Source organism: Microcaecilia unicolor, chromosome 4, assembly GCF_901765095.1.
Source record: "Microcaecilia unicolor chromosome 4, aMicUni1.1, whole genome shotgun sequence".
Taxonomy (NCBI): Eukaryota; Metazoa; Chordata; class Amphibia; order Gymnophiona; family Siphonopidae; genus Microcaecilia; species Microcaecilia unicolor.
Window position 1 is genome coordinate 196,793,003 of NC_044034.1, and position 25,895 is coordinate 196,818,897.

The 25,895-nt window shown below is 47.8% G+C and overlaps 1 protein-coding gene across 1 annotated transcript in view; it reads left to right on the forward strand.

Moving 5' to 3' along the window:
* Positions 1-25,895, forward strand: part of PTPN5 (protein tyrosine phosphatase non-receptor type 5) — a 355,312-nt gene that overhangs the window by 100,673 nt on the left and 228,744 nt on the right. Inside the window, 1 exon segment of the mRNA XM_030201109.1 lies at positions 19,381-19,616. Coding sequence (XP_030056969.1) covers positions 19,381-19,616 — 236 coding nt within the window.

Consider the following 25,895-nt stretch of genomic DNA (forward strand, 5'->3'; position numbering starts at 1 on the left):
AATCATGGTCTTCCGTGCCACTACATTCAAGTCATCTTCTTCCGTTACAGCCTTTAGATCTGGAACTTTATTTCCCATAGTACAGTCATTAGTATACACAACTTTCCAGGAGCTGCCCTTTTCCCCCTTGTTTAATGTTTTACTTACCTGAGTGCTTTGTTCATACATTCCTGATGATCCAAGTTTAAAGCCCTCCTCAGTAGATTAGTTGGTCTGTTGTGGAAGATACTTCTCCCCTTCTTTGATAGGTGGATGCCATCTCTACTCAGCAGCCTTAGAAAATCACCCCATGGTCCAGGAAGCCAACACGAACCATACAGCTATAAATTAATCTTCAAGATGTAAACTTCTCAGCCTTGACCCTCACCCTCACCCTCACCCTCCACAGGAGTTGATTGAGGAGAATACCAGCTGTGCACCTATCTGCTTCAAATTCTTTCCCACAGCCACAAGGCCACTTTTAATACATTCAGGTGGGTACCTAGCAGTATCATTTTTGGCAGCATGGATAAGCAGCTGTCACAAAATGCCTAGCCACCTGCCTGGGGCTACCCGATGGCCACTTAGGGAGTCTAACCCCAGCACAGCTCAGATCCGCCTGCACCTGCCACTTGTGCTCTACACTACTACCCTCCTCCCACTGAGTGGGTCCCAATTGCCTCTAGGCAAGTCTCCCGCTCTCAAATTATTCCCAGTGATTTCTAGATTACTGGGGCCACACTCCCAGTGGTCCCACAGTTCCTAGGAAGCACTCACAGACCCAACACACAAACCACCAGGATTCTTAGTCAGTTCAGACAAGCAGAGGCAATACACTAAAAATGTTTATTGTCATGAAAAAGTAGAACAATGAACAGAAAATGTGCAATCAGCAAAACAATAACAGGTAACTGAAATATGGATCAATTATAACACTATCTAAACATTTGTATACTATCTAAATAGTACCCGGGGAGATCAGGACATATAGCTGCTCACAGGTTATCAAACATAACTGTTTACAGGACCTTAGCAAAGAGATCCTTCTCTCTTTTCTCCCTGGCTAAGACTGGAGAAAATGCCAGTACATCCTAGATGAATTTTGAGCTCCTGGGCAATCAGAGCCCAGAACAACAAGTTTTGAAAGTAGCTGGCCACATCATTTGCAGGCTGCCTCATATCTGTGTTAACTAAAGAAGGAACAGTCAGTTCTCTGTAACAGCTTTAAACATGCACCACCTGCTGGCCAAACTAGAGAAATACACTTCAAGAAATAATACAAGTTACAGGCTTAAAACCCACTGTTTTGTCACACCTCCCTCCTTAAGAGAGAGACTCCAGACTGCGGCCTCTACAGATTGCTGATCAGGTCTCAACAGTCCAGTGTCATAGCGGTTCTGGCTCTTCCTTTCTGGGGAGTCCATCAGCATTGCCATGTTCATTGCCCTTCCGGTGCTTATAACAGAAGCCTTTACCACACTCAGTACATGCTAATGGTTTGATTACTGTATGCTTCATTTTGTGCATAATAAGGAGTATCTTCTGACAGAAGCTTTTTCCACGCTCAGCACATGTAAATGGTTTTACTCCTGTATGGATTCTCTGGTGCTTTGTTAGCTGTGATATATGAAAAAAGCGTTTTCTACATTCATTGCATGTAAACGGTTTCATCCCTGAAGGGATCCTATGCTGCGCTGACAGTAATCTCCGGCAACTGAAACTTTTCTTACACTCCGTATTTGAAACTGGTATCTTTCCTGGGTGAAATTTTGTATTTCTTGTGGAGCTTTCTTCCTGGTTGAAGCTACTGTGATAACCAGGACATCAGTGTTTTTCTGATATTCTGTAATGTTTGCTTTATTGATACAGCTTTTCCCATATTCTATACTTGTATATATTCCAGTTTCTTTATTATTTTTCAGGTGCTGCATTAGCTTTTTCTTCACACTGAAATCTTTCTCATACTTAGAGCATGTAAAATGTGTCTCTTTTACATATGTTTCCTGTTGTCCTTGTAGTTCTCCCATTTAGATAGTCTCTCCTCAGTGTCAGCTCCCTCTGATAACTTCTCTGCTAGGAGGTCAGGTATGGGTTCATTATCCTGACACTCTTTTGGTGGGCTACACACAGCTAGTACCATGGCTGTGTGATTTGTATAGACCTTTAACATTTCTCCGAGGACAAGCAGGCTGCTTGTTCTCACTGATGGGTGACATCCACGGCAGCCCAGGAACGGAAATCTTCCTAGCAACAAAAAGTTTGCTAGAGCCTTCGAGCGCGCGTGGGCGCGGCCATCTTCCCACCTGTTGCGCGAGAGTCCCGCTTCAGTTCTTTTTTCTCTGTGGTAGAGAGTGGCTGCTTGCGGTCTCTCTCTGTGAGCCCTGACAGATCCTTTGCTTATTTTTCGGTTTCTATCTCCTTTTCCCTTGTTTTTCTTTTCATTTAAGTTGTTTCCCTTACTTTAAAACAAACAAACAAAACAAAAACCCTTTATTTCTTAGTTTTAGGTCCTGTTAAGTTTTCTTTCGCTTCCGCGTTTTCTCCTTTTTGTGCCTTTATTTTTGGCACAATCGAGAATTTTGATTTTGCCACCGCTATTTTTCCATCCATGTCATCGAGGACGCCCAGCGGCTTCAAGAAGTGTACTCGGTGCAACCAGGCGATCTCGGGTACTGACCCTCATGCATAGTGACTTCAGTGCCTTAGGCCCGACCATCGTCCAGACACATGTAAGTTGTGTCTTAGCTTGAAAAGGCGGACACAGGCGTCGAGACAAGCTCTTCGGGATTGTCTTGTTGGAGCTTCACCTGGTTCATCAACGTCGACATCGGTACCGCGGTCGGTGTCGTCGATATCGGCACCGGAGATGGCATCGACATTGGGAGCGCAGGTAATGGCTGTCCAGACATCACACACTGGGAGCAGTGAGCCATCGAGTGGGTCTCCACCTGTCTTGAAGACTCCTGCTGGACAGGCCCACCGGGACCAACCACTCTCGGACCTGACCCTGAGAAGGCGTGTGGATTCCATGTCCTCCTCGTCGGTACTGAGGAGTATCGATGACATGCTTTGAGCGAAGGCGAAGAAGCATCGTCATCGGTCTCCTAAGCACGGTACCGGGAGCTCCGGGGCGTCGAAGGATTCGGCACCCGTGAAGCACCGATGCCGGGATGAGCGCTCACCCTCCCTTCAGGAGGTGTCGGTGCGTCGGTCTTCGGACAGCCCTGTACCGCCTTCTTGACCTCAACAGATTCTGGACTCGGTTCCTGCACCGACCCCGCAGCCTTGCTCGACAGCGACTCCGGACAAGCGCATCCAAGCCATTCTTCCAGGTTTGCTGGAAGGCTTGCTGCGTCAGTCTGTTCCGGTGCCGGGGGTGCTTGCGCCTTCGGCACCGTTGATGGAAGTGGCAGCTGGCTCCGGCCCTGTGGTGAGGTCCCCGACGCCAGTGCCGCTTGCGGTATCGGCGTCGGCTGCCATCCAGGTCGACTCCCCGTCGACATCATAGAGGGAGCTTCATTGCCGCCGGCACGGGAGTCGACTTCTCGGCATCACCATCGGGGACATGGTTCCTCGGCGTCAAGACGGGCCCGGTTTCGGACTGCAGTTCAGGAACTCTTGTCCGATACCGAGGAGGATGCCTCGTGGGATGAGGGAGACGATCCCAGATATTTCTCTTTCGAGGAGTCTTGTGGTCTTCCCTCTGATCCTACTCCATCACCAGAAAGAAAGCTTTCTCCCCCGGAGAGTCTTTCTTTCTCTTCATTTGTCCGGGAAATGTCTGTGGCTATTCCCTTCCCTGTGGTATCTGAGGATGAGCCCAAGACTGAGATGCTCGAGGTCCTTGACTATCCTTCACCACCTACGGAATCATCCACTGTTCCTCTGCATAATGTCCTTAAAGAGACTGTAAGGGGGCAGGCAAAGGTTCGGCTAAAAAAAAAAACACGGGAACAGGGGCTCAAGGAAGAAGGGAGCTACAGAAAGAGAAAGTTTCATTACCAAGTTCCCAGTACACAGAGAGTTTGCCCCCTGGTGGCCGAAAGACCAGCCAGAGTAGTTAAAAAGGGGAGAAACTGCCAGTCCCAAGAACCCTCTCTTCCGAGAAAAGTCACACAGGAGCTGGGGGGCGGGGAAGAGGATTGGGAAATGATTTCTGATGAAGGTGATGAGGAACAGGTGAGAGAGCCAGGGGAGGAGGAGGCTGGGGATTATGATAAAATGGAAGTAGCTGAGGAGTTGGAAGAGGAGGGTATGGAGATTGCAGGAGAATACAGTGAGAGGTTTGCTGGCAGTCACACTGAATCAGTTGTGGAAGGCTGGAGGGAAAAGGTTGAGGCAATGGGGAAAGACCCTGTGGGAAAAGTGTATCAGGTAATTTGCCTTAGAGAATAGAAAGGGGTGTTGTCAAGTTTAAGCACCGGAGTGAAGGAAATGAAAGAGATTCTGTTTGTTTGATGAACGGTGACTATGTGAAGAAATACACCGGTGTTGTAGAGAAGAGGAAAACATATTAACTGCTGTGAGCTTTAAAACAGTGTCTGAAAGGAAAACACGGCAAAACTAAATGAAAGAGAATCTGTTTGTTTGATGAACTGTGACTATGTGAAGAAATACACTGGTGTTGTAGAGAAGAGGGAAACCATATTAACTGCTGTGAGCTTCAAAACAGTGTCTGAAAGGAAGACACGGTGAAGGTTCCTTCAGCTGTGTGCAGGGCTGAGGGGAGAAAAGGAAGTCTACTATGGAACTATAAGCAGTATAATTAAGTATTGATTAAATAAAGCCCTCATTTATAAGAAGTCTTGCATTTGGCATGCATTTTTGAAGAAGATAATCGTGAAGGTAGCAAGAACAGAGTTCCTCTAAGTGAAGGACTAGAGCTGGAGAGAGAGTTGAGTAAAGTCCAGAACGTGGCAGATCTGCTCAGCCGACAGTACATCAGAGGCAGCAAAGCAGAGTCAGCCCTGGCCAGGTCTTGGATGATGGACTGGACTACAAGACATTGCTGAAGAATTGGAAGAAACCACTAACTAACCCCACCATTCCCAAAAAAGCTGAGTCCCAATATTGGATTCATAGAGAACCTGAGTTGATGAGGTCACAGTTACCTCACTACTCTATGGTTGTGGATTCTGCTCTCAAGAGGGCCAGGAGTACTAGAGATTTTGCCCTGGCGCCCCCGGAGTGGGAATCTAGAACTCTTGACTCGTTTGGGAGAAAAGCCTATCCAATGCTTTTTTCTGTAGAAAAAAAGGTGCAGGTACTCATTATGGGCGAGGTCACCACATATGGCTCCACCCTATGATAGCCACACCCATATTAGCCACACCCCGTATACCAGGTATGGCACATATAAACAGACATAATTGAAAATATTATACTATTATAGGAGAAAAAATAACGTGATTTTTTTCATCAGAAATAATTTCTGTAACCTGTTGCAGCTCCAGTATACCCAGTGCAAAATAAGACAGCCATAGGCGCCTGGTATAAGAGGCTGTTTCTATAGAAATGCTAAATAGTAGTAGTAGTAGTTCTCCGGCCAGTCCCGCTGCTCTGGGGGGTTTAAATAGCAGCAGGCTGCAGTGAAAGCCATCTCTAGCCTTTTGTAACCAGTTGTAATTTGATTACCTGCTGGGAGAGCAGAGCAGGGGGGAGGGGGTTGGCTAGACATGTCCTGGGTTGCCACGGAGATATTTAACTAGGCTGAATTCCTGCACATGAGCACTTCATACCAAAGAGACTTGCACTGACCCCTGAAATTTTAAAAGTGCTAAAAATAAGTTTTAAAAGTATTTGCATTAAATCTAATTGCAGAATTTAGGTGCTAGTAAATGGGATTGGTATGCTATCTACTCAAATTTGCTCAAGCCATACGCAAATTAGTCCATTTTGGGGAGGTTCTCATTTGCATATTTATGGGTAAAAATTGTTGGAAATGTTTACAGCCTTAATGTTAGGGCATGGCTCTGATCAAAAATGTGAAATTTGATCCAAAAATGAAGGGTTTAGCTAGTGTTTTTGACTAAAAATTCCCATTAGAGTGTCTGTATGTTAATCTGCATTCAAATAGAGCTCTCTGATTGGATGAGCAGCTCCTGTTAGAAACTCTGCCTGGGAACAGAGAGGAGAGGAGAGAATCAATGGGTGGGTGGGTGTGGATAGCTGGAGGGGGGCAGGGGAGAGGAGAGAATCAATGGGTGGGTATGGATGGCTGGAGGGAGGGCAGGGGAGTGAAGAGAATGACTGGGTGGGTGTGGATGGCTGGAGGGGGGCAGGGGAGAGGAGAGTTGCTGGACATTGATGCAGGAGAGGGAAGGGAGAGAGAAGAAATGCTGGACATGGATGGAGGGGAGGAAAGAGTGAGGAAGGAGATGAGATGAGGGAAAAGGAAGAGAGAAAACTGCACATGGATGAAGAAAATAGGCAGAAGCTGGATCCACTGAACAGTCAAGTCTGCGGAGGACCCAGCTTTTACTTACGGATGTAGGACAAGAAATGAAGAAGAAAGGCAGAAAGGAAGCCCTGGAAACGGAGTTAAGAGGACAGATAGCAGCAGAATCGGATACTGGGCCAGCATGATCAGAAAAACAGTCACCAGACAACAAAGGTAGAAAAGATCATTTTATTTTCATTTTAGTGTTTGGAATATGTTCACTTTGAGAATCAGGTGCTGAACATTAAAAGTTTATATTTATTTACTTATGTATGGCATTTTATCCCACATTAAACATGAATTAGGATGTTTTGTGGCTCTACATGAGAATTGTGATATTATGATCCCTTGTTTCATATTGTTGACGGTCTGCATTTTCCCTATGGGTGGTATATTGGTGTATTAGGTTCTGCCCAGTGTAATATTTATGGTACAGTAAGGTTCTGAGTGTGTTTTTGCACAAAGTTGTGCATAGTGTTTTGCAGTTGAGCGATTGTGGTTAGTATATGCTTTGAGCAACCACTTTATTCTATGACATATGATACATATCTAATATCTAAATTTAATAAAAGGTATTAATTGTGACTTTTATTTTTATTTATTTATTTTTTCTGTGTGTTATCAGACAATTATGAATTTAAGCTCCACCCATGGCCCCACCCCTAACCCCGCCCCCTTTAGCCTTCCCAAACAGTTGGGCCACCGACCGCCTCTGAAGACAGCAGATGTAAATTCTCAAATTGGACATATTTCAAACACTAAAATGAAAATAAAATGATTTTTTCTACCTTTGTTGTCTGGTGACTTTGTTTTTCTATCCATCCCAGTCTCTGATTCTGCTGCTCTCCATCTGTTCCCTTAACTCCGTTTCCAGAGCTTCCTTTCCATTTATTTCTTTACTTTCCTTCATTTCTTGCCATACATCCATAAGTAAAAGCTGGGTCCTCCTCCATGGAATTGACTGGAGGAGGTATAACGTGGATCCAGCTTTTGCCTATTTTCTCCATCCATGTGCAGTTTTTCTCCTTTTTTTCTCTTTCCCTCATCTCTATCCATGTGCATCTTTTTTCTTTCCATCCCTCCATCCATGTCCAGCACTTCTCCTCTCTCCTCCCCTCCATCCATGTCCACATTTCTCCTCTCTTCCCTCCCCTATATCCATATAAAGCAATAATTCTCTCTCCCCTCTCCTCCACCCAAGTCCAGCATTTCTCCTCTCTCCCCATCCATCCATGTCCAGCAATTCTCCTCTCTCCCCTCCCCTCACATCCCTGTCCAGTGATTCTCATCTCTCCCCTGCCTCCCCTCCCATCCATGTCCAGCAATTCTCCCCTCTCCCATGTCCAGCGATTCTTCTTCCAGCCAATCCTCCTCCCAGTCCATCCTCCTTCTACACTGCCTGCCAGCGTCAGCCTCAGCAGCGCGAATGGTGCAGGCAACGATTAAAAGAGGCAGTCAATGTCGGAGCTTCCCTCTGCGAGTCCCGCCTATGCGGAAACGAAGTTGAAACAACATGGGCGGGGCTTGCAGAGGGAAGCTCCGATGTTGACAGCCTCTTTCAATCGCTGCCTGCACCGTTCGCGGTGCTGAGTCTTTAAAAAAAAAAGTAAGTAGGGGACTGAAAGGAAGTGCAGGAATCGCCGGGGGGATTGCCGGGGGGCAAAAACAAGATGCCGGTACACCGTACCGTTGCGTACCGGCACAAAAAAAGCACTGGGCCTATCAGTCCTCTATGCTCGTGTCCAAGATTCAGTCATACCAGCTCTACACGAGCATCCACATGCGGAACAATGTAAAGCAAGTGGCGGACTTGGTGGACAAGCTCCCTGTGGAGCACGCCAGGCCTTTTCAGGAGGTGGTCAGGCAGCAGAAGGCGTGTCGTAAATTCCTGTCCAGGGGTGCTTACGACTCTTTTGATGTTGCATCCAGAGCCACTGCTCAGGGTATAGTGATGCGCAGACTCTCATGGCTGCGTGCCTTTGACCTGGACAATCAAGTCCAGCAGCGGATTGAGGCTGTCCCTTGCCGTGGGGGGGGGGGGATAATATTTTTGGCGACAAGCAGAGGCAATAAGCTAAAAATGTTTATTGTCATGAAAAAGTAGAACAAAAAAGGTACAATCAGCAAAACAATAGCAAAACAATAGCAGGTAACTGAAATATGGATCAATTATAAAACATTCTAAATATGTGTATACTATCTAAATAATACCTGGGGAGATCAGGACATATAGCTGCTCACAGGTTATCAAATAACTGTTTACAAGGCCTCAGCAAAGAGATCCTTCTTTCTTTTCTTCCTGTCTAAGACTGGAGAAAAGTCCAGAGCATCCTACAAGACTTTTGAGCTCCTGAGCCAATTAAAACCCAGAACAACAAGTTTTAAAAGTAGCTGGCCACATCACTGCAGGTTACTTCTTATCTGTGTTAACTAAAGAAGGAAGAGACAGTTCTCTGTAACAGCTTTAAACATAAACATGCACCACCTGCGGGCCAAACTAGAGTAATACACTTTAAGAAATAATACAAGTTACAGGCTTAAAACCCACAGCATAGGATAATAGTCAATAAGTTTGATGAGTTTGATGAGTCTTGGCAAACACTCCATATTATTTTGGATGTTTGCACCAGGCAGGCAGCACACTTCTTAGGACATCATGTCAGGCTGTCAGATGGATGCTTCTGTATGCTTCATAAGGGAAACATGACCTACCACTACCCTTTGCTCCCTAGTGGTCACTAATCTGGCAACTTTGGGGTTTAGAGCTCTGGTTCCTCCTGTTCCTATGATATTCTTGCTTCCTTTTCTTCCAGGGCTGCACACCAGTTCTTCAGTTCTAGGAAAGGTGGAGTCAGGGACTGGGGTGTTGATTCTGCAGGCTCAGGTAATCTGTGTCTAGTTCCATCTTCTCCTGTGCTGGAGATCTTTGAAGCCTGAAGAAGCATTCTCCAAGGACAAGCAGGCTGCTTGTTCTCACTGATGGGTGACGTCCAACGGCAGCCCTCAGACCGGAGATCTTCCCTAGCAACAACTTTTGCTAGGCCTCGCGAGAGCATGCATGACACGCATGCGCGACCACCTTCCCGCCCGTACGAGAGCATGCTCATCAGTCTTCTTTTTTCCGCAGCTCAAGACAGCTGTGTACGGTCGTTCTGTGCCTCAAGGAGACCATCGCGCGTTTTTTCGCCGCTTTTTTCCTTTCGGAAGTGTTCGGAAAGTTCTCCGTTCGCGTTCTTCTTCGTGTTCTTGTTAAAAAAAAAAAAGTTTCCGCTATTTCCTAGTGTTTTTCCCCGTTAAGTTTCCTTTTGTCGTTGGAAGCGGCCTTTTCGGCCGCCCGCACTGGTTTTTTCCTGTTTTGGTTCTCTCTTTTGGCATCATCGCGGATTTTGATTTCGCCGGTGTGATTTTTCCACCCATGTCATCGAAGCCTACCAGCGGCTTCAAGAAATGCACACGGTGCAGCCAGACGATTTTATTTTATTTTTGTTACCTTTGTACCCCGCGCTTTCCCACTCATGGCAGGCTCAATGCGGCTTACATGGGGCAATGGAGGGTTAAGTGACTTGCCCAGAGTCACAAGGAGCTGCCTGTGCCTGAAGTGGGAATTGGACTCAGTTCCTCAGTTCCCCAGGACCAAAGTCCACTACCTTAACCAATAGGCCACTCCTCCACTGACAGGCACGTTTCGTGTCTTCAGTGTTTGGGGGCCGGTCATCGTCCCCAAGCCTGCACTCTCTGTCTTCTGCTGAAGAAGAGGACTCAGGCGGCGAGATTGGCTCAGTGGAACCTATTGTTCGGAGCCTCATCTGGTACTTCGACGCCCGCGGTACCGAGGTCATCGGAGGTATCGATGTCATCGGAGGGTGCATCGTCATCAGGAGCACAGGTGAGGGCTGTCCATTCCAGGGGCGTAGCTATGGGTGGGCCTGGGTGGGCCTAGGCCCATCCAGTCTTGGTTCAGGCCCACCCAGAAGCCCTACACCCAAACCAAACCATTCCCTCCCTTCCCTCCAACCTCACTCCCACATGTCCAGCACAGCGCCTCTTCCCTTTCCTCCACCCTCACATGTCCAGCGCCTCTGTCCCCTCCCACAGTTCCGGCACCGTCACCTCCGTGTCGTCCTTACCCACCCCCCATCCTTGCCCCGGCGCTTGCTCACTCTATCATTGCCGCCCAGCAGGAACTTTAAACAGCGCGTCAGCGCTGTGTCAGAGCCTTCCTCTCTGCTGCATCTCACACAATTTCCTGTTTACTCAGGCTGGGTGGGACACGGCAGAGAGGAAGGCTCTGACACAGCGCTGACGCGCTGTTTGAAGTTCCTGCTGGGCGGCGATGATAGAGAGAGCAAGCACCGCGGCAAGGATGGGGGGTGGGTAAGGAAGACACGGAGGTGGCGCCGTGGCGGTGCCGGAACTGTGGGAGGGGAGAGAGGCGCTGAACATGGGGGTTGGAGGGGAAGGAAGGGGCCCTGGACATGAGGGTTGGAGGGGAGGGGTCCTGGATATGCATGCTTGTGGGTGGGAGGTTGGAGAGAAGGGAGAGAGGTGCTGGGCATGTAAGGAGGTGCTGGAGGGAAGGGATAGAGATGCAAGGGGAGGGAAGGGATAGAGTTGCTGGATATGTAGGGGGAGAGAAGGGATAGAGGTGCTGGAGCAAAGGGAGAGAGGTGCTGGATATGTAGGAGGGAGAGATGTGCTGGGTGAGGGTGAGGGTGTGGGAGGGAAGGTAGAGAGGTGCTGGATTTGTGGGGGAGGGCAGGCGGGAAGGGTGAGAGGTGCTGGGCATGCAGGGGAGGGCTAGAGGAAAGGGGGAGAGATGTGGACCTGCAAGGGGGGCGAGAACGAAGGGAGAGAAGTACTGGACCTATGAGAGGGGGAAGGGTTAGTGTTAGAGGAAAGGGAGAGGGATGTTGATCAAGGAGATAAAGGAATAGGGGGGTCAAATGCCGAACCAGATGCATAAGGGGGAGGGAAGAGAGAAGGAAAGTTGCTGATTGGAGTGGGGTTAGAGAGGAAAGGTGTGTGGGAGGGAGAAAGGGGACATAGAGAGGTACAAAGAAACATAAGGGAGATGATGAGCATTTGATGGGAGCATGGGGACAGGGGCACAGATGAGATGCTGTATTGGGATGGCATATGGGCACATAGGGGCAATGCCTGACATGGGGGTGGGGAGGGAGATATGGGAATAGAGATACAATGGACAGGAGAGGGGGAGGAGATATGGGAATAGAGATATAATGGACACAGAGGGGAGATACTAGACAAGAGGGAGAGTAGGAACACAGATGGGAGATGCTGGGCATGGGGTACATGGGTGCACAAAGGAATGATGATGGATGCGAGGATATGAACACGGGAGATTGTGGATAAGGAAATATATGGACACAGAGATGGTGGACATGGAGACAGAAGAAATGTCAAATGGACAGGGAAGCAGAAACCAGAGACTGGGACCAATATGATATGAAAAATAAAATGACCAGACAACAAAAAGGTACAAAACATTATTTTTATTTCTATTTTGTGATTAGACTATGTCAGATTTGGCATATGTCAGACATGGCTGGGGCCCAGGGAAGAAATCTGGGAGAGGACCCCAAAGCCCATTACCAGGCTGCACCTTCTTCAGCTTCTGGCAGGCTTGAGGCTCTCTCTGGCCAGACAGCCAAGCACAATTACCCTATTTGCACCCCCCCCCCCCCCACAAAAAAACCCGGCATGTGATACCTTTATATTTTGCACAGGAGGAAATGCCTTTCTTTTTTGTTTCTCTAGTGTTGTACTACATGCAAGGTCTGGTTTCTTGGAGTTTCAGTTTAATTTATATTTATAGAGTTTGTGGTCACTTATTCTGTATTTGGCTCTTGTGTTCTGTGTGCGTGGCCCCGAGGTATTCTGTCACCATGAAGTTTCTATGTAGCATTCTGTAGTAATTTGGCTTGTTCAGTTTTCTTGATAGATGTATCTGGCATGGTAGATTTGCTCTAGATTCTGAGTGACTTTTTGTTTGTAGATTTTTAAAAATTACTTTACAACATGTCTATTATTCAGATTACCAGAATTTCTTTGTATGGTGAGTTTTATGGGGAAATGTCCTTGCTGTGCTCTGCATCCATTGTTGATGGAAGGCCAGGAGGTTCTCTGGATGCGGAATGTGTTTGGCGTTCAGTGTTTGGCTTTCAATACCATATGTGTGTTGGAGGACCGTGGCTCAATGGGGGCTGAAGAAGAGTGCAGTTCCTTGTACTTCCTTTAGCTCTCAATTGGCCACTGAAGCCTGCACTGCTACCCTCATTGAAGTAATTGGGAGTGAGGTAGAGGTGGAGAATGGGGTGTATTCGGTGGGTGGGTTTTTTTCTCTTTCAAAAAGTTGGCAACTCTAGTGCCCACCCATCCAACTTGTTGGCCCACCCAAAAATTGCCTTCTGGCTATGCCACTGGTCCATTCCCCTGCTGGTAGCAGTGAGCCCTCGAGTAGGTCTCTGCCTGTCTTGAGGGTTCCTGCGGTACAGGCCCCCCGGGATCGACCTGTTTCGGACCCGAGGAGGCGTTTGGATTCAACGTCCTCCTCTTCGGTACCGGGAGGTACCGGTGACGTGCTTCATGCGCCTTCCCGTCGTGGTACCGAGAGCTCCGGGTCGCCGAAGGATTCAGCACCCCCTAAGCGTCGGCGCCGGGAGGACCGCTTGCCCTCCATACAAGAGGTGTCGATGCGCTCTACTATGGACAGCCGGACAGATTCTGAGCTCGTCGCCGGTACCGGACCCCTTGCCTTCCTCGACAGCTGCTCTGAATGAGAGCCTCCGGGCCATCCTTCCAGGGATCCTGGAAGAACTGCTACGCCCTTCTGCTCCGGTACTAGGGGTGCTTGCGCCACCGGTGCCGTTAAGAGAGGCGGCGGCTGGCTCCTCGCCCGTGGTGAGGTCTCCGGTCCCAGTACCGCTTGCGGTACCCGCATTGGCGGCCTCCCAGGCTGACTCCCTGACGACATCATTGGAGGGAGCTTCATTGCCGCCGGTGCGGGAGTCTTCCTCTCGGCGTACCCACCGTGGCCGGGTTTCCACGGAGTCGAGACGGGCTCTGCTTCGGACTGAAGTTCACGAATTGGTGTCTGATACCGATGGTGAGGCCTCGAGGGAAGAAGAGGACACGAGATATTTTTCTGACGAGGAGTCTTGTGGTCTTCCCTCTGATCCTACTCCCTCTCCTGAAAGGCAGCTTTCTCCTTTCGAGATTCTGTCTTTTGTGGCCTTTGTCCGGGAAATGTCTACGGTCATTCCCTTCCCTGTGGTTACGGAGGATGAGCCAAGGGCCGAGATGTTTGAGCTTTTGGACTATCCTTCGCCACCTAAGGAATCGTCCACTGTACCCATGCATCATGTCCTCAAACAGACATGGCTGGCGAACTGGGCAAAGCCGTTAACTAATCCCCACATTCCCAAGAAAATAGAATCCCAGTATCGGATCCACGGGGACCCAGAGTTAATGAGGGCCTAGTTGCCTCATGATTCTGGTGTGGTGGATCTGGCCCTTAAGAAGGTCAAGAGTTCTAGGGAATACACTTCGGCGCTCCCGGGCCGTGACTCTAGGACCTTGGACTCTTTTGGGTGGAAGGCCTACCATTCCGCAATGCTCATTTCCAAAATCCAGTCATACCAGCTCTACACGAGCATTCATATGCGGAACAATGTGCGGCAGTTGGCGGATATAGTGGACAAGCTCCCTTCTGAGCAGGCCAAGCCTTTTCACCAGGTGGTTAGGCAGCTGAAGGCGTGTCGTAAATTCCTGGCCAGGGGTGTTTACGATACTTTTGATGTCGCATCCAGGGCCACTGCTCAAGGTGTGGTGATGCGCAGACTCTCATGGCTGCGTGCCTCCGACCTGGAGAATAGGGTCCAGCACAGATTGCGGATTCTCCTTGCCGGGGGTATAATATTTTTGGAGAAAAGATTGAACAGGTGGTAGAGCAACTCCACCAGCGGGACACCGCTTTCGACAAATTCTCCCACCGGACGCGTTCAGCCTCTACCTCAACTGGTAGACGTTTTTATGGGGGACGGAGGACTGTTCCCTATTCTAATAAACATAGGTACAATCCTCCCTCTCGCCAGCCTGCGGCCCAGGCCAAACCCGAGCGTGCTCGTTCCCGTCAACAGCGTGCGCCTCAACAGGCCCCAGCAGCTCCCCAGCAAAAGCAAGGGACAGGCTTTTGACTGGCTCCAGCAGAGCATAGCTGACATCAAGGTGTCCGTGCCGGATGATCTGCCGGTCGGGAGGTTGAAATTTTTTCACCAAGGGTGGCCTCTCATAACCTCAGACCAGTGGGTTCATCAAATAGTCCGGCTAGGATACTCCCTCAATTTGACCTCCAGACCTCCAAATTGTCCACCGGGAGCTCAGTCCTTCAGCTTCCGCCAAAAGCAGGTACTTGCAGAGGAACTCTCCGCCCTTCTCAGCGCCAATGCGGTCGAGCCCATGCCACCCGGGCAAGAAGGTACTTCCTTGTGGAAAAGAAAACAGGGGGGATGCGTCCCATCCTAGACCTAAGGGCCCTGAACAAATACTGGTCCGAGAAAAGTTCAGGATGCTTTCCCATGATTCAGTCAAACAGTTGGCTATGCTCTCTGGACTTAAAGGATGCTTACACTCACATCCCGATACTGCCAGCTCACAGGCAGTATCTTCGATTCCGTCTGGGAACACGGCACTTTCAGTACTGTGTGCTACCCTTTGGTCTCGCCTTTGCTCCCAGGGTGTTTACAAAATGCCTGGCTGTCATAGCGGCGTCTCTGCACAGACTGGGAGTGCACGTCTTCCCTTATCTCGACGATTGGCTGGTAAAGAACACCTCCAAGGCTCTACAGTCCATGCAGATGACTATTTGACTCCTGGAGCTACTAGGGTTTGTGATCAATTACCCAAAGTCCCACCTTCTTCCAGTACAAAGACTAGAATTCATAGGAGCTCTGCTGGACTCTCAGATGGCTTGTGCCTACCTCCCCGAAACGAGGGCCAACACTCTTCTGTCTCTCGTTTCTTGGGTCCGGGCGTCGCAGCAGATCACAGCTCGACAGATGTTGAGATTGCTCGGCCACATGGCCTCCACAGTTCATGTGACTCCCATGGCCCGGCTTTACATGAGATCAGCTCAGTGGACCCTAGCTTCTCAGTGGTACCAAGCTGCTGGGGACCTAGAGAACGTAGTCCTGCTGTCCACGAGTTTTCTCCAATCTCTGCATTGGTGGACAATTCGCTCCAATTTGACTTTGGGACGTCCCTTCCAAATTCCTCAGCCACAAAAGGTGCTGACTACGGATGCGTATCTCCTGGGGTGGGGAGCTCATGTCAATGGGCTTCACACCCAAGGGAGTTGGTCCCTCCAGGAACAAGGTCTACAGATCAATCTCCTGGAGTTACGAATGGTCTGGAACGTTCTAAAGGCTTTCAGGGATCGGCTGTCCCGGCAAATTATTCAAATTCAAACAGACAATCAGGTTGCCATGTATTACATTAACAAGCAGGGGGGCACCGGATCTTGCCCCCTGTGTCAGGAGGCCGTCAGAATGTGGCTTTGGGATCACCGGTACGGCATGTTTCTCCAGGCCACGTATCTGGCAGGCGTAAACAATAGTCTGGCCGACAGGTTGAGCAGGATAATGCAACTTCACGAGTGGTCGCTCAATTCGAGAGTGGCACATGAGATCTTCCAAGTGTGGGGTGTCCCCTTGGTGGATCTCTTTGCTACTCGAGTCAACCGCAAGGTCCCTCAGTTCTGTTCCAGACTTCAGGCCCATGGCAGGCTAGCGTCAGATGCCTTTCTCCTGAATTGGGGGGAAGGTCTGCTGTATGCTTATCCTCCCATACCTTTGGTGGGGAAGACTTTGCTGAAACTCAAGCAAGATCGAGGCACCATGATTCTGATCGCTCCCTTTTGGCCGCGTCAGATCTGGTTCTCTCTTCTTCTGGAGTTGTCCTCCGAAGAACCGTGGAGATTGGAGTGTTTTCCGACCCTCATTACTCAGAACGAGGGGGTGCTTCTGCATTCCAAACGCCAGTCCCTGGCTCTCATGGCCTGGATGTTGAGGGCGTAGATTTTGCCTCCTTGGGTCTCTCCGAGGGTGTCTCCCGAGTCTTGTTTGCTTCCAGAAAAGATTCCACTAAGAAGAGTTACTTTTTTCTATGGCGGAGGCTTGCCGTCTGGTGTGACAGCAAGGCCCTAGATCCTCGTTCGTGTCCTACACAGACCCTGCTTGAATACCTTCTGCACTTGTCCGAGTCTGGTCTTAAGACCAACTCTGTAAGGGTTCATCTTAGTGGTATTAGTGCATACCATTACCGTGTGGAAGGTAAGCCAATCTCAGGACAGCCTTTAGTTGTTCGCTTCATGAGAGGTTTGCTTTTGTCAAAGCCCCCCATCAAACCTCCTACAGTGTCATGGGATCTCAATGTCGTTCTCACCCAGCTGATGAAACCTCCTTTTGAGCCACTGGATTCCTGCCATCTGAAGTACTTGACCTGGAAGGTCATTTTCTTGGTGGCAGTTACTTCAGCTCGCAGAGTCAGTGAGCTTCAAACCTTGGTAGCTCATGCTCCTTATACTAAATTTCATCATAACAGAGTAGTCCTCCGCACTCACCCTAAGTTCTTGCCGAAGGTGGTGTCGGAGTTCCATCTGAACCAGTCAATTGTCTTGCCAACATTCTTTCCCCGTCCTCATACCCACCCTGCTGAACGTCAGCTGCACACATTGGACTGCAAGCGAGCATTGGCCTTCTACCTGGAGCGGACAAAGCCCCACAGACAGTCCACCCAATTGTTTATTTCTTTTGATCCCAACAGAAGGAGAGTGGCTGTCAGGAAATGCACCATATCCAATTGGCTAGCAGATTGCATTTCCTTCACTTACGCCCAGGCTGGGCTGACTCTTGAGGGTCATGTCATGGCTCATAGTGTTAGAGCCGTGTCAGTGGCTCACTTGAAGTCAGCCACTATTGAAGAGATTTGCAAGGCTGCGACGTGGTCATCTGTCCACACATTCACATCCCATTACTGCCTACAGCAGGATACCCGACGCAACAGTTGGTTCGGGCAGTCGGTGCTGCAGAATATATTTGGGGTTTAGAATCCAACTCCACCCCCCTAGGCCCATTTTTATTCTGTTCCAGGCTGCACTCTCAGTTAGTTGAATAGATTTAGGTCAATCTCAGTTATGTCCTCGCCGTTGCGAGGCCCAATTGACCAATGTTTATTGTTTTGAGTGAGCCTGGGGGCTAGGGATACCCCATCAGTGAGAACAAGCAGCCTGCTTGTCCTCGGAGAAAGCGAAAGCTACATACCTGTAGAAGGTATTCTCCGAGTACAGCAGGCTGATTGTTCTCACCAACCCGCCCACCTCCCCTTTGGAGTTGTCTCTTCCCTTGTCTTGCTATTTACTGGACTGACGAGCACGCTCTCATACGGGTGGGAAGGTGGTCGCGCATGCGTGTCATGCATGCTCTCGCGAGTCCTTGCAAAAGTTGTTGCTAGGGAAGATCTCCGGTCTGAGGGCTGCCGTTGGACGTCACCAATCAGTGAGAACAATCAGCCTGCTGTTCTCGGAGAATACTTTCTACAGGTATGTAGCTTTCGCTTTTCATCAATTTACCTCTCATTGTGACTGATGCTTCTCAGTCTTACCACCTCCTCTCGCAGTTCCTCCACTTGTTTCCTGAGGGATTCAACCTTCAGGCACTTTGCACATTAAACCAGTCCCTTGCTCTGGATTAGGGTGTCCATCTGGATGGATGTGGAAGTGGTAATGGCTTTGTTGATACAATGTTTTCTAGCCATACATATATTTAGATATGAATCCTGTTTTGCTGACTTTAAAAATTTTGTTTTAATGTTACACTTCTTGTTAACATTTGGCAAATGTTTGAACTGCTACATATTTTCTTTCATATTAAAAAGAGTAAAGTTAGCTGAAGTCCTGCTAATGAAGTGGAATTATCCATTTCTACCTCTCCAGCATATACTTTTAAGGTTTTCCTCCAGTGCACAATAGTGATCTCTCAGCATCAGGGCTAGATCAGAGCCTGTTTCACGCTTTCATGAAAATAGGACCCTTGTACTATTTTCACAAACAGTTATGGGTATTTACATCTTCTACTGGGAACAGCTTGGGTCTCTACGTACTTTGCACATCATTGGCAAGTTTTACACAGAATTAACTTCTGTTCCATTCTGTGTGCATATTTTATCTAACTGCTTTGTCAAAGGCATCTTGCAGGAGTTAATATTTGGTAGCTGTTTTACGAATTATAGAGAATGTGTTAGTTATCTTCTTTGTCTTAGGATAGACCACAGAGCTCTCTTCTCTTCTCCCCTTGCTGTTCACCAGTCTATAAATACTTTTATGTAGGAACCATGTAATCCTGTGCCTTGACTTTTACAGCACTGTCGACAATAACACCATTAATAGAAATCCCATATTACTAGGGCATTGTACCAATGTAGAAGGAATACATTTCTCTGCTCAACTGTAGAAGGTACTACTTCTAAAATCAATTAGCTCTTAACCAGTGCACTAAAACTGTGGATTTGATATTGTCACCAGGACAGGGCACTTGTTTAGGTTCTTAAAATTTTCTTTTGAGTTGAATAAGAGGACACTGCTTAACAACAAACACTAACTGTAACAGCAAGTGACACAAAATATTTCTTTTGTGTTCCGTATCTCTGTCAATGGGAATGTCAGATTAAGTATGGCAGGAACCAATACAGCAAGCAAAGACTAGCAACGAAAGATTTTTGCGTATGTTCTTATGGTCCATGCATGGTCCTTATATACTGTTGATGACATTTTCATGTACCTCTGCCAGGCACTATCACAGTATATCCAAACATTGAGCCTTTCACATCAAGTTTCTTTCTTCTACAGCATGGAAAGCAATTTTTTAAACATTCTTTATTTCTTTCAGATTTGGTATCACCTGAGAGCCAGCTCGGAGACAGATCTATCCTTACATGAGGACCGTCGTCAATCTGTAAGCCGCCAGCCATCGTTCACATATTCACAATGGACTGATGACAAGATGGAAGAGTTTCTGGATTTTGAACCTTTGCCAGACACACCGGTCTTTGACTGCCTGATGGATATCAAAGGAGACGCAGATCCAACAAGTTTATCGGTGAAATCAGTAGGATTGCAGGAAAGGTAGGAGAACAATGAGCAGCCATGTTTTAAAGGCCAAGAAACTGTCACCGGGGCCAAATACCTGAAGGAGATCAATATTCAAAACACTTATGCAGTTAAACTTGGCCTTTCACCACATAGGTCTTTCTGTTTTAAAATCTCCCACATCAGGCAAGTTTTGTTGGACAAAAAGGAGGCTTAACTGGAAGTGTGGAAGGTACGGAATTACCATTTTCTCTGAGGACAAGCAGGCTGCTTGTTCTCACGACTGGGTCCGCGGCCCGAGGAACGGAAATCTTCCTAGCAACAAAAGTTTGCTAGAGCCTTCGAGTGCGCAGAGTGTGCGCACCGCGCATGCTTGGCCATCTTCCCACCCGTCGCGCGAGAGCCCTGATCAGTTCTTTTATTTCCACGGTTAAAGAGTGACTGCTTGTGGTTACTCTCATGTTCGGCCCAAAAAGAGCCTTCGTTTTTTGGCGATTTTTCGTTTATTTTTTTATTTTTTCTTTCTTACATTGTGTTCCCTTTCGGAAAATATTTTTAAAAAACCCTTTATTTCTAGTGTTGGTCCTTAAGATTTGTTTCACTTCTGTTGCGGCCCTCTTAAGCTGCGCATACGTGTTTTTCCCTTTTTTGTGCCCTTACTTTTGGTACAATCGCAAATTTTGACTTCGCCGCCGCTATTTTTCCATCCATGACATCAAGAAGTGTACTCGGTGCAACTGGGCGATCTCAGGTACCGACCCCCACGCATGGTGTCTTCAGTGCCTTCGGCCAGACCATCGCCCAGATGCATGTAAGTTGTGTCTTAGCCTTAAAAAGTGGACACAGGCGTCGAGAAAGCTCTTCGGGATCGTCTGTTTGGAGCTTCGCCTGTTTCTTCTGCATTAACGTCGAAGGTGGTGTCAGAGTTCCATCTGAACTAGTCAATTGTCTTGCCAACATTTTTTCCCCGTCCTCATACCCGCCATGCTGAATGTCAGTTGCACACCTTGGACTGCATGAGAGCATTGGCCTTTTACGTGGAGCAGACAAACCCATTCAGACAGTCCGCCCAAATGTTTGTTTGTTTTGATCCCAACAGAAGGGGAGTCGCAGTCGGGAAACGCACCATTTCCAATTGGCTAGCAGATTGCATTTCCTTTACTTATGCCCAAGCTGGGCTGACTCTTGAGGGTCATGTCACGGCTCATAGTGTTAGAGCCATGGCAGCGTCAGTGGCCCACTTGAAGTCAGCCACTATTGAAGAGATTTGCAAGGCTGCGACGTGGTCTTCAATCCACACATTCACATCTCACTACTGCCTTCAGCAGGATACCCGACGCGACAGTCGGTTTGAGCAGTCGGTGCTGCAGAATCTAATCGGGGTTTAGAATCCAACTCCACCTCCCTAGGCCCATTTTTATTCTGTTCCAGGCCGCACTCTCAGTTAGATGTTCTACTTCGTAGGTCAATCCTCGCCGTTGTGAGGCCCAATTGACCTTTCTTTGTTGTTTTGAGTGAGCCTGGGGGCTAGGGATACCCCAGTCATGAGAACAAGCAGCCTGCTTGTCCTCAGAGAAAATGAAGATACATACCTGTAGCAGGTATTCTCCGAGGACAGCAGGCTGATTGTTCTCACATACCTGCCCACCTCCCCCTTGGAGTTGTCTTTGTCCTTCTTATTGCTTTGTTATCGAACTGATTGGGGCTCTCGTGTGACGGGCAGGAAGATGGCTGCGCATGCACGGTGTGCACGCCCCGCACGCTCGAAGGCTCTAGCAAACCTTTGTTGTTAGGAAGATTTCCGTTCCTCGGGCCGCCGTGGATGCCGATCCAGTCATGAGAACAATCAGCCTGCTGTCCTCGGAGAATACCTGCTACAGGTATGTATCTTAATTTTTAGTGTGATCCCTCAGCAGGGCTGGATTAACACTCTAATGGGCCCTAGGTGTATACACATTTGTGGGCCCCCCTACCATGGAGCTCCATTTCTTCTCTCTTTACCCCACCCTCCCAGAGTTGCATTCACTTTCCCTGCCCCACCCCCATTTATAGCCTTCCTCCCCACATTTTATCTCCCAAAAAGTAGTGTATATCTGGAGATAGTTTCCAAAGGAGAAATCTTGCGTGGAGCGAAACCAGTCATTTATATGTCTCATGCCACTAGCTATTGTTATGTGGCATACCCTCAATAAACCCAAACCCCCATTCTCCACTGGGATTTGTAGTGAATAGATGGGGAGATGGGCCCTCTTTCCCTGCCAGAGAAAACATTGTAAGAGTTTATTCAGACATTTCTCATCAGCTGTTTTAAGATATAATGGTAAAAGCTGAAAAACATTTAGAAATAATAAACATATTATACAGCACTATCCGACCCAATAAAGATAAAGGAAAAGCTCTCCATGCTTGTAATCTAAGCTGTGTCTCTTGAAGTAAACGTTTAATATTTAATGTGTATAATTGTGCAAGATCTGAGGATATATATACTCCCAAATATTTTAATGAACCTATAGCCCAACTTAAAGGTAAAGCTCCAACTGGGAATGAGGCAGGTTAATTAAGACCATTACAAGATCATCTGCACATGCTTTAATTTGCTGATCCGAGAGATGGACCCCCGTCACTTCATCTAGTGAAGCAAGCATATGCAACAAGGGTTCCATAGAAAGATGGAAAAGCAAAGGAGGAAGTGGACAGCCTTGTTGTGTACCCACATAAGATTGGAAACACTGGCTCTTGCATCACATTTACAAATAAACTAGCTGTGGGTTGTGAATATAAAGACTGCACCGCCCGAAAGAATCAGCCTTCAAATCCCCTATGTATCAAAGCTTGGAATAAGTAGTCCCAACTCACCCTATCAAAAAGCCTTTTCTGTGTTCAAGCTTACAATCAGGGAAGGTGTGTTTGTTTATTTGGATTGTGCTCACACCTTTTTCAGTAGTAGCTCAAGGTGAGTTACATTCAGGTATACTGGATATTTCTCTGTCCCAGGAGGGCTCATAATCTAAGTTTGTACCTGAGGCAATGGAGGGTTAGGTAACTTGCCCAAGATCACAAGGAGCAGCAGTGGGATTTGAACTGGTCACCTCGGGATTTCAAGACCAGTGCTCTAACCACTAGGCCACTCCTCCACCCTGACAATGGAGTGGTTAGGGTGGTGGACTTTGGTCCTGGGGAACTGAGTTTGATTCCCGGCACAGGCAGCTCCTTGTGACTCTGGGCAAGTCACTTAACCCTCCATTGCCTGCCGCATTGAGCCTGCCATGAGAAAGCGCGGGGTACAAATGTAACAAAAATAAAATAAAAAATAATAGTGAGTAAAAGGTGCCTGATGTTGTGAACTGATTGGTGATGTCGCACAAACCTCACTTGTTCATAGTGCTTACTTTGTAGGAAAAAAGGTACCAGTACTCATGATGGGTGGGGTCACCATCTATGGCTCTGCCCCTATGGTAGCCACACCCACAGTAGCTACACCCCTTATACCAGCCATGGCACATATAAGCAGTATCATTGAAAATACTATACCAGTATAGGAGAAAAAAATAACTTGTGATTTTTTTTTCATTATAAATAATTTCTATAAGCTGTTACAGCTCTAGTATACCCAGTGCAAAATAAGACAGCAGATATAAATTCTCAAATTGAACATCTTCAAAACACTAAAATGAAAATAAAATGATTTTTTCTACCTTTGTTGTCTGGTGACTTTGTTTTTCTGATCATGTTGGTCCCATTCTCTGATTCTGCTGCTCTCTATCTGTTCCCTTAACTCCATTTCCAGGGATTCCTTTCCATTTATTTCTTTACTTTCCTCCTTTCTTCTTCATTTCTTGCCCTTTCTTGCCCTACATCCATAGGTGAAAGCTGCGTCCTCTGCGGACTTGACTGGAGGAGGTATAGAATGAATCCAGCTTTTGCCTATTTTATTCATCCATGTGCAGTTTTTCTTCTCTTTTCCCTTTCCCTCATCTTGTCAGCATGTATCTCCTTCCGCTTTCCATCCATGTCCAGAATTTTTCCTCGCTCCCCTAAATTCATGTGCTTCTCCTCTTCTGTCTTTCCTCCCCTCCATCCATGTCCAGCATTTCTCCTCTCCCCCTCCACTCCATCCATGTGCATCTACTTCCTCTGTCTTCCCTCCCCTCCATCCATGTCCAGTGTTTCTTCTCTCTCCCTTCCCTTCCAACCATGTGCATCTCCTTCCTCTGTCTTTTCTTACCTCCAACATTTCTCCTCTCTTCCCTGCCCTCCACTTCATCCATGTTCAGCATTTTTCCTCTCTCCCCTCCATCCATGTGCATCGCCTTCCTGTCTTTCTTCTCCTCCATCCATGTTTAGCATTTCTCCTGCCCTTCCCTCCATCCATCCATGCCCAGCAACTCTACTCTCTCCCCTGCCCTGCCTTCCCATCCATGTCCAGATTCTCCTCTGCCCTCCCCTCCCATCTGTGTCCAGCGATTGCCCCTAACATCTCCATCCAACCATGTCCAGCAATTCTCCTCTCTTTTTTTTTTTTTTTTTTAATTTTCATGAAGTCTTTATTGACAGGTAATATACAGACACTGAAACGTAGCACAACATGAGTATCATATTACAGACCAAGTAAGCATAACACAAATCTCTAGCCTTATGACAAACAAATAATACAAGGCCTGATGATCCTCTCGGAACAAACCAAACGAAACCAAGTTAACTCATTGGTGCATCCATTCAATTATTCATAGAACCAGTCCAGTACTTCAACCTTTATGAGTTTTGTGTTGTTACCCATCCCACTCCCCCTCCCACCTATCCCCCCCCCCTTTCTTTCACCACCAGGAGCTATAACATTAAACAGTTTTTACATGAAGGGTAAAAGAATCCCAGATCAAGTGCCATCTGCCCAATTGATTGCGCCTTTCTGCGAGCAATCTTTCCATCTCGCAAATATGCCTCAGTTTTTGGATCCACCGAGCTATCGGTGGGGTTGAGGGCTATTTCCAATGGGCTGCAATTACTACTCTGGCAGCACAGGTGGCCTGTTTCAAGAAGATTTGCTGAGTGGAAGAGAAGCCCGCGGCACCCGCAGAAAAGAGGAAAAAGGTCGGACTCCAAGGTATCAGACCCCCCGTCCACACCCGCAGTCTACCGCGGACCCATCTACAGTAGGCACTGACCTTCCTACAAGACCACCATATGTGTCCCGCTGTTCCCTTAACACCACAGCCCCTCCAGCACAATCCTGACATGTTGGGATCAATGCGCTGAAGTGGAGGAGTGGCCTAGTGGTTAGGGTGGTGGACTTTGGTCCTGGGGAACTGAGGAACTGAGTTTGATTCCCGGCACAGGCAGCTCCTTGTGACTCTGGGCAAGTCACTTAACCCTCCATTGCCTGCCGCATTGAGCCTGCCATGAGTGGGAAAGCGGGGATACAAATGTAACAAAAAATAAAAAAATTCCCCTTGACGGGTACATGAGACGACACTCCCACCACAGCCCGCTCCATCCTCTCCCAGGTTGCGTCCTCCAGCTCCAAGCCCAATTCCCTTTGCCAGCTCTTCCTGTGGAGTATGTAATTTGGGGACTGCCTGTTAACAATATGGTAGAGGCGTGATACCAGTCCAGTTGTCTTAGGTGGGCCCTCACAGATTGCCTCAAGGGCTGATTTTTCCCTACTCACCACCTCCCTCACTGCTCATGTCTGAAGAAAAGAGAATAGCTGAAGATAAGCCCCTTGTTGTCACCAGTGTCTATTATCCTATTATTTCGGTCCATGTTAAATTGTACACACACCAGACCCCAGCACGCTAACACGCCCTATAAACTACCCCACCCCCATCATCACTTACAACATTACAACATCATGTACATCGATCCCCTCCCCTTATTACCCCTCCATTATCGTTCAAATGGTATCAATCTTAAAGTCCCTGGTGCAGGGGATAACAAGAATAACTATAAACATATCGGGACATTTGTAACTCCCTGCTACTTTACTAGGAGTGGCCTAGTGGTTAGGGTGGTGGACTTTGGTCTTGAGGAACTGAGTTCAATTCCCACTTCAGGCACAGACAGCTCCTTGTGACTCTGGGCAAGTCACTTAACCCTCCATTGCCCCATGTAAGCCACATTGAGCCTGCCATGAGTGGGAAAGTGCGGGGTACAAATGTAACAAAAAAATATATATCATAGGATTAATTATGGTCCTTCCGGCCACCTTGCTGAAAGGGGACCTCAAATAATGTATACCGAACAGGCTACCACAATGGTTCAGGTTTCTTCCGCAACCACTCTTCTTTTCGGATTGCTCCTTTTAGTTGCTTCAGGGAT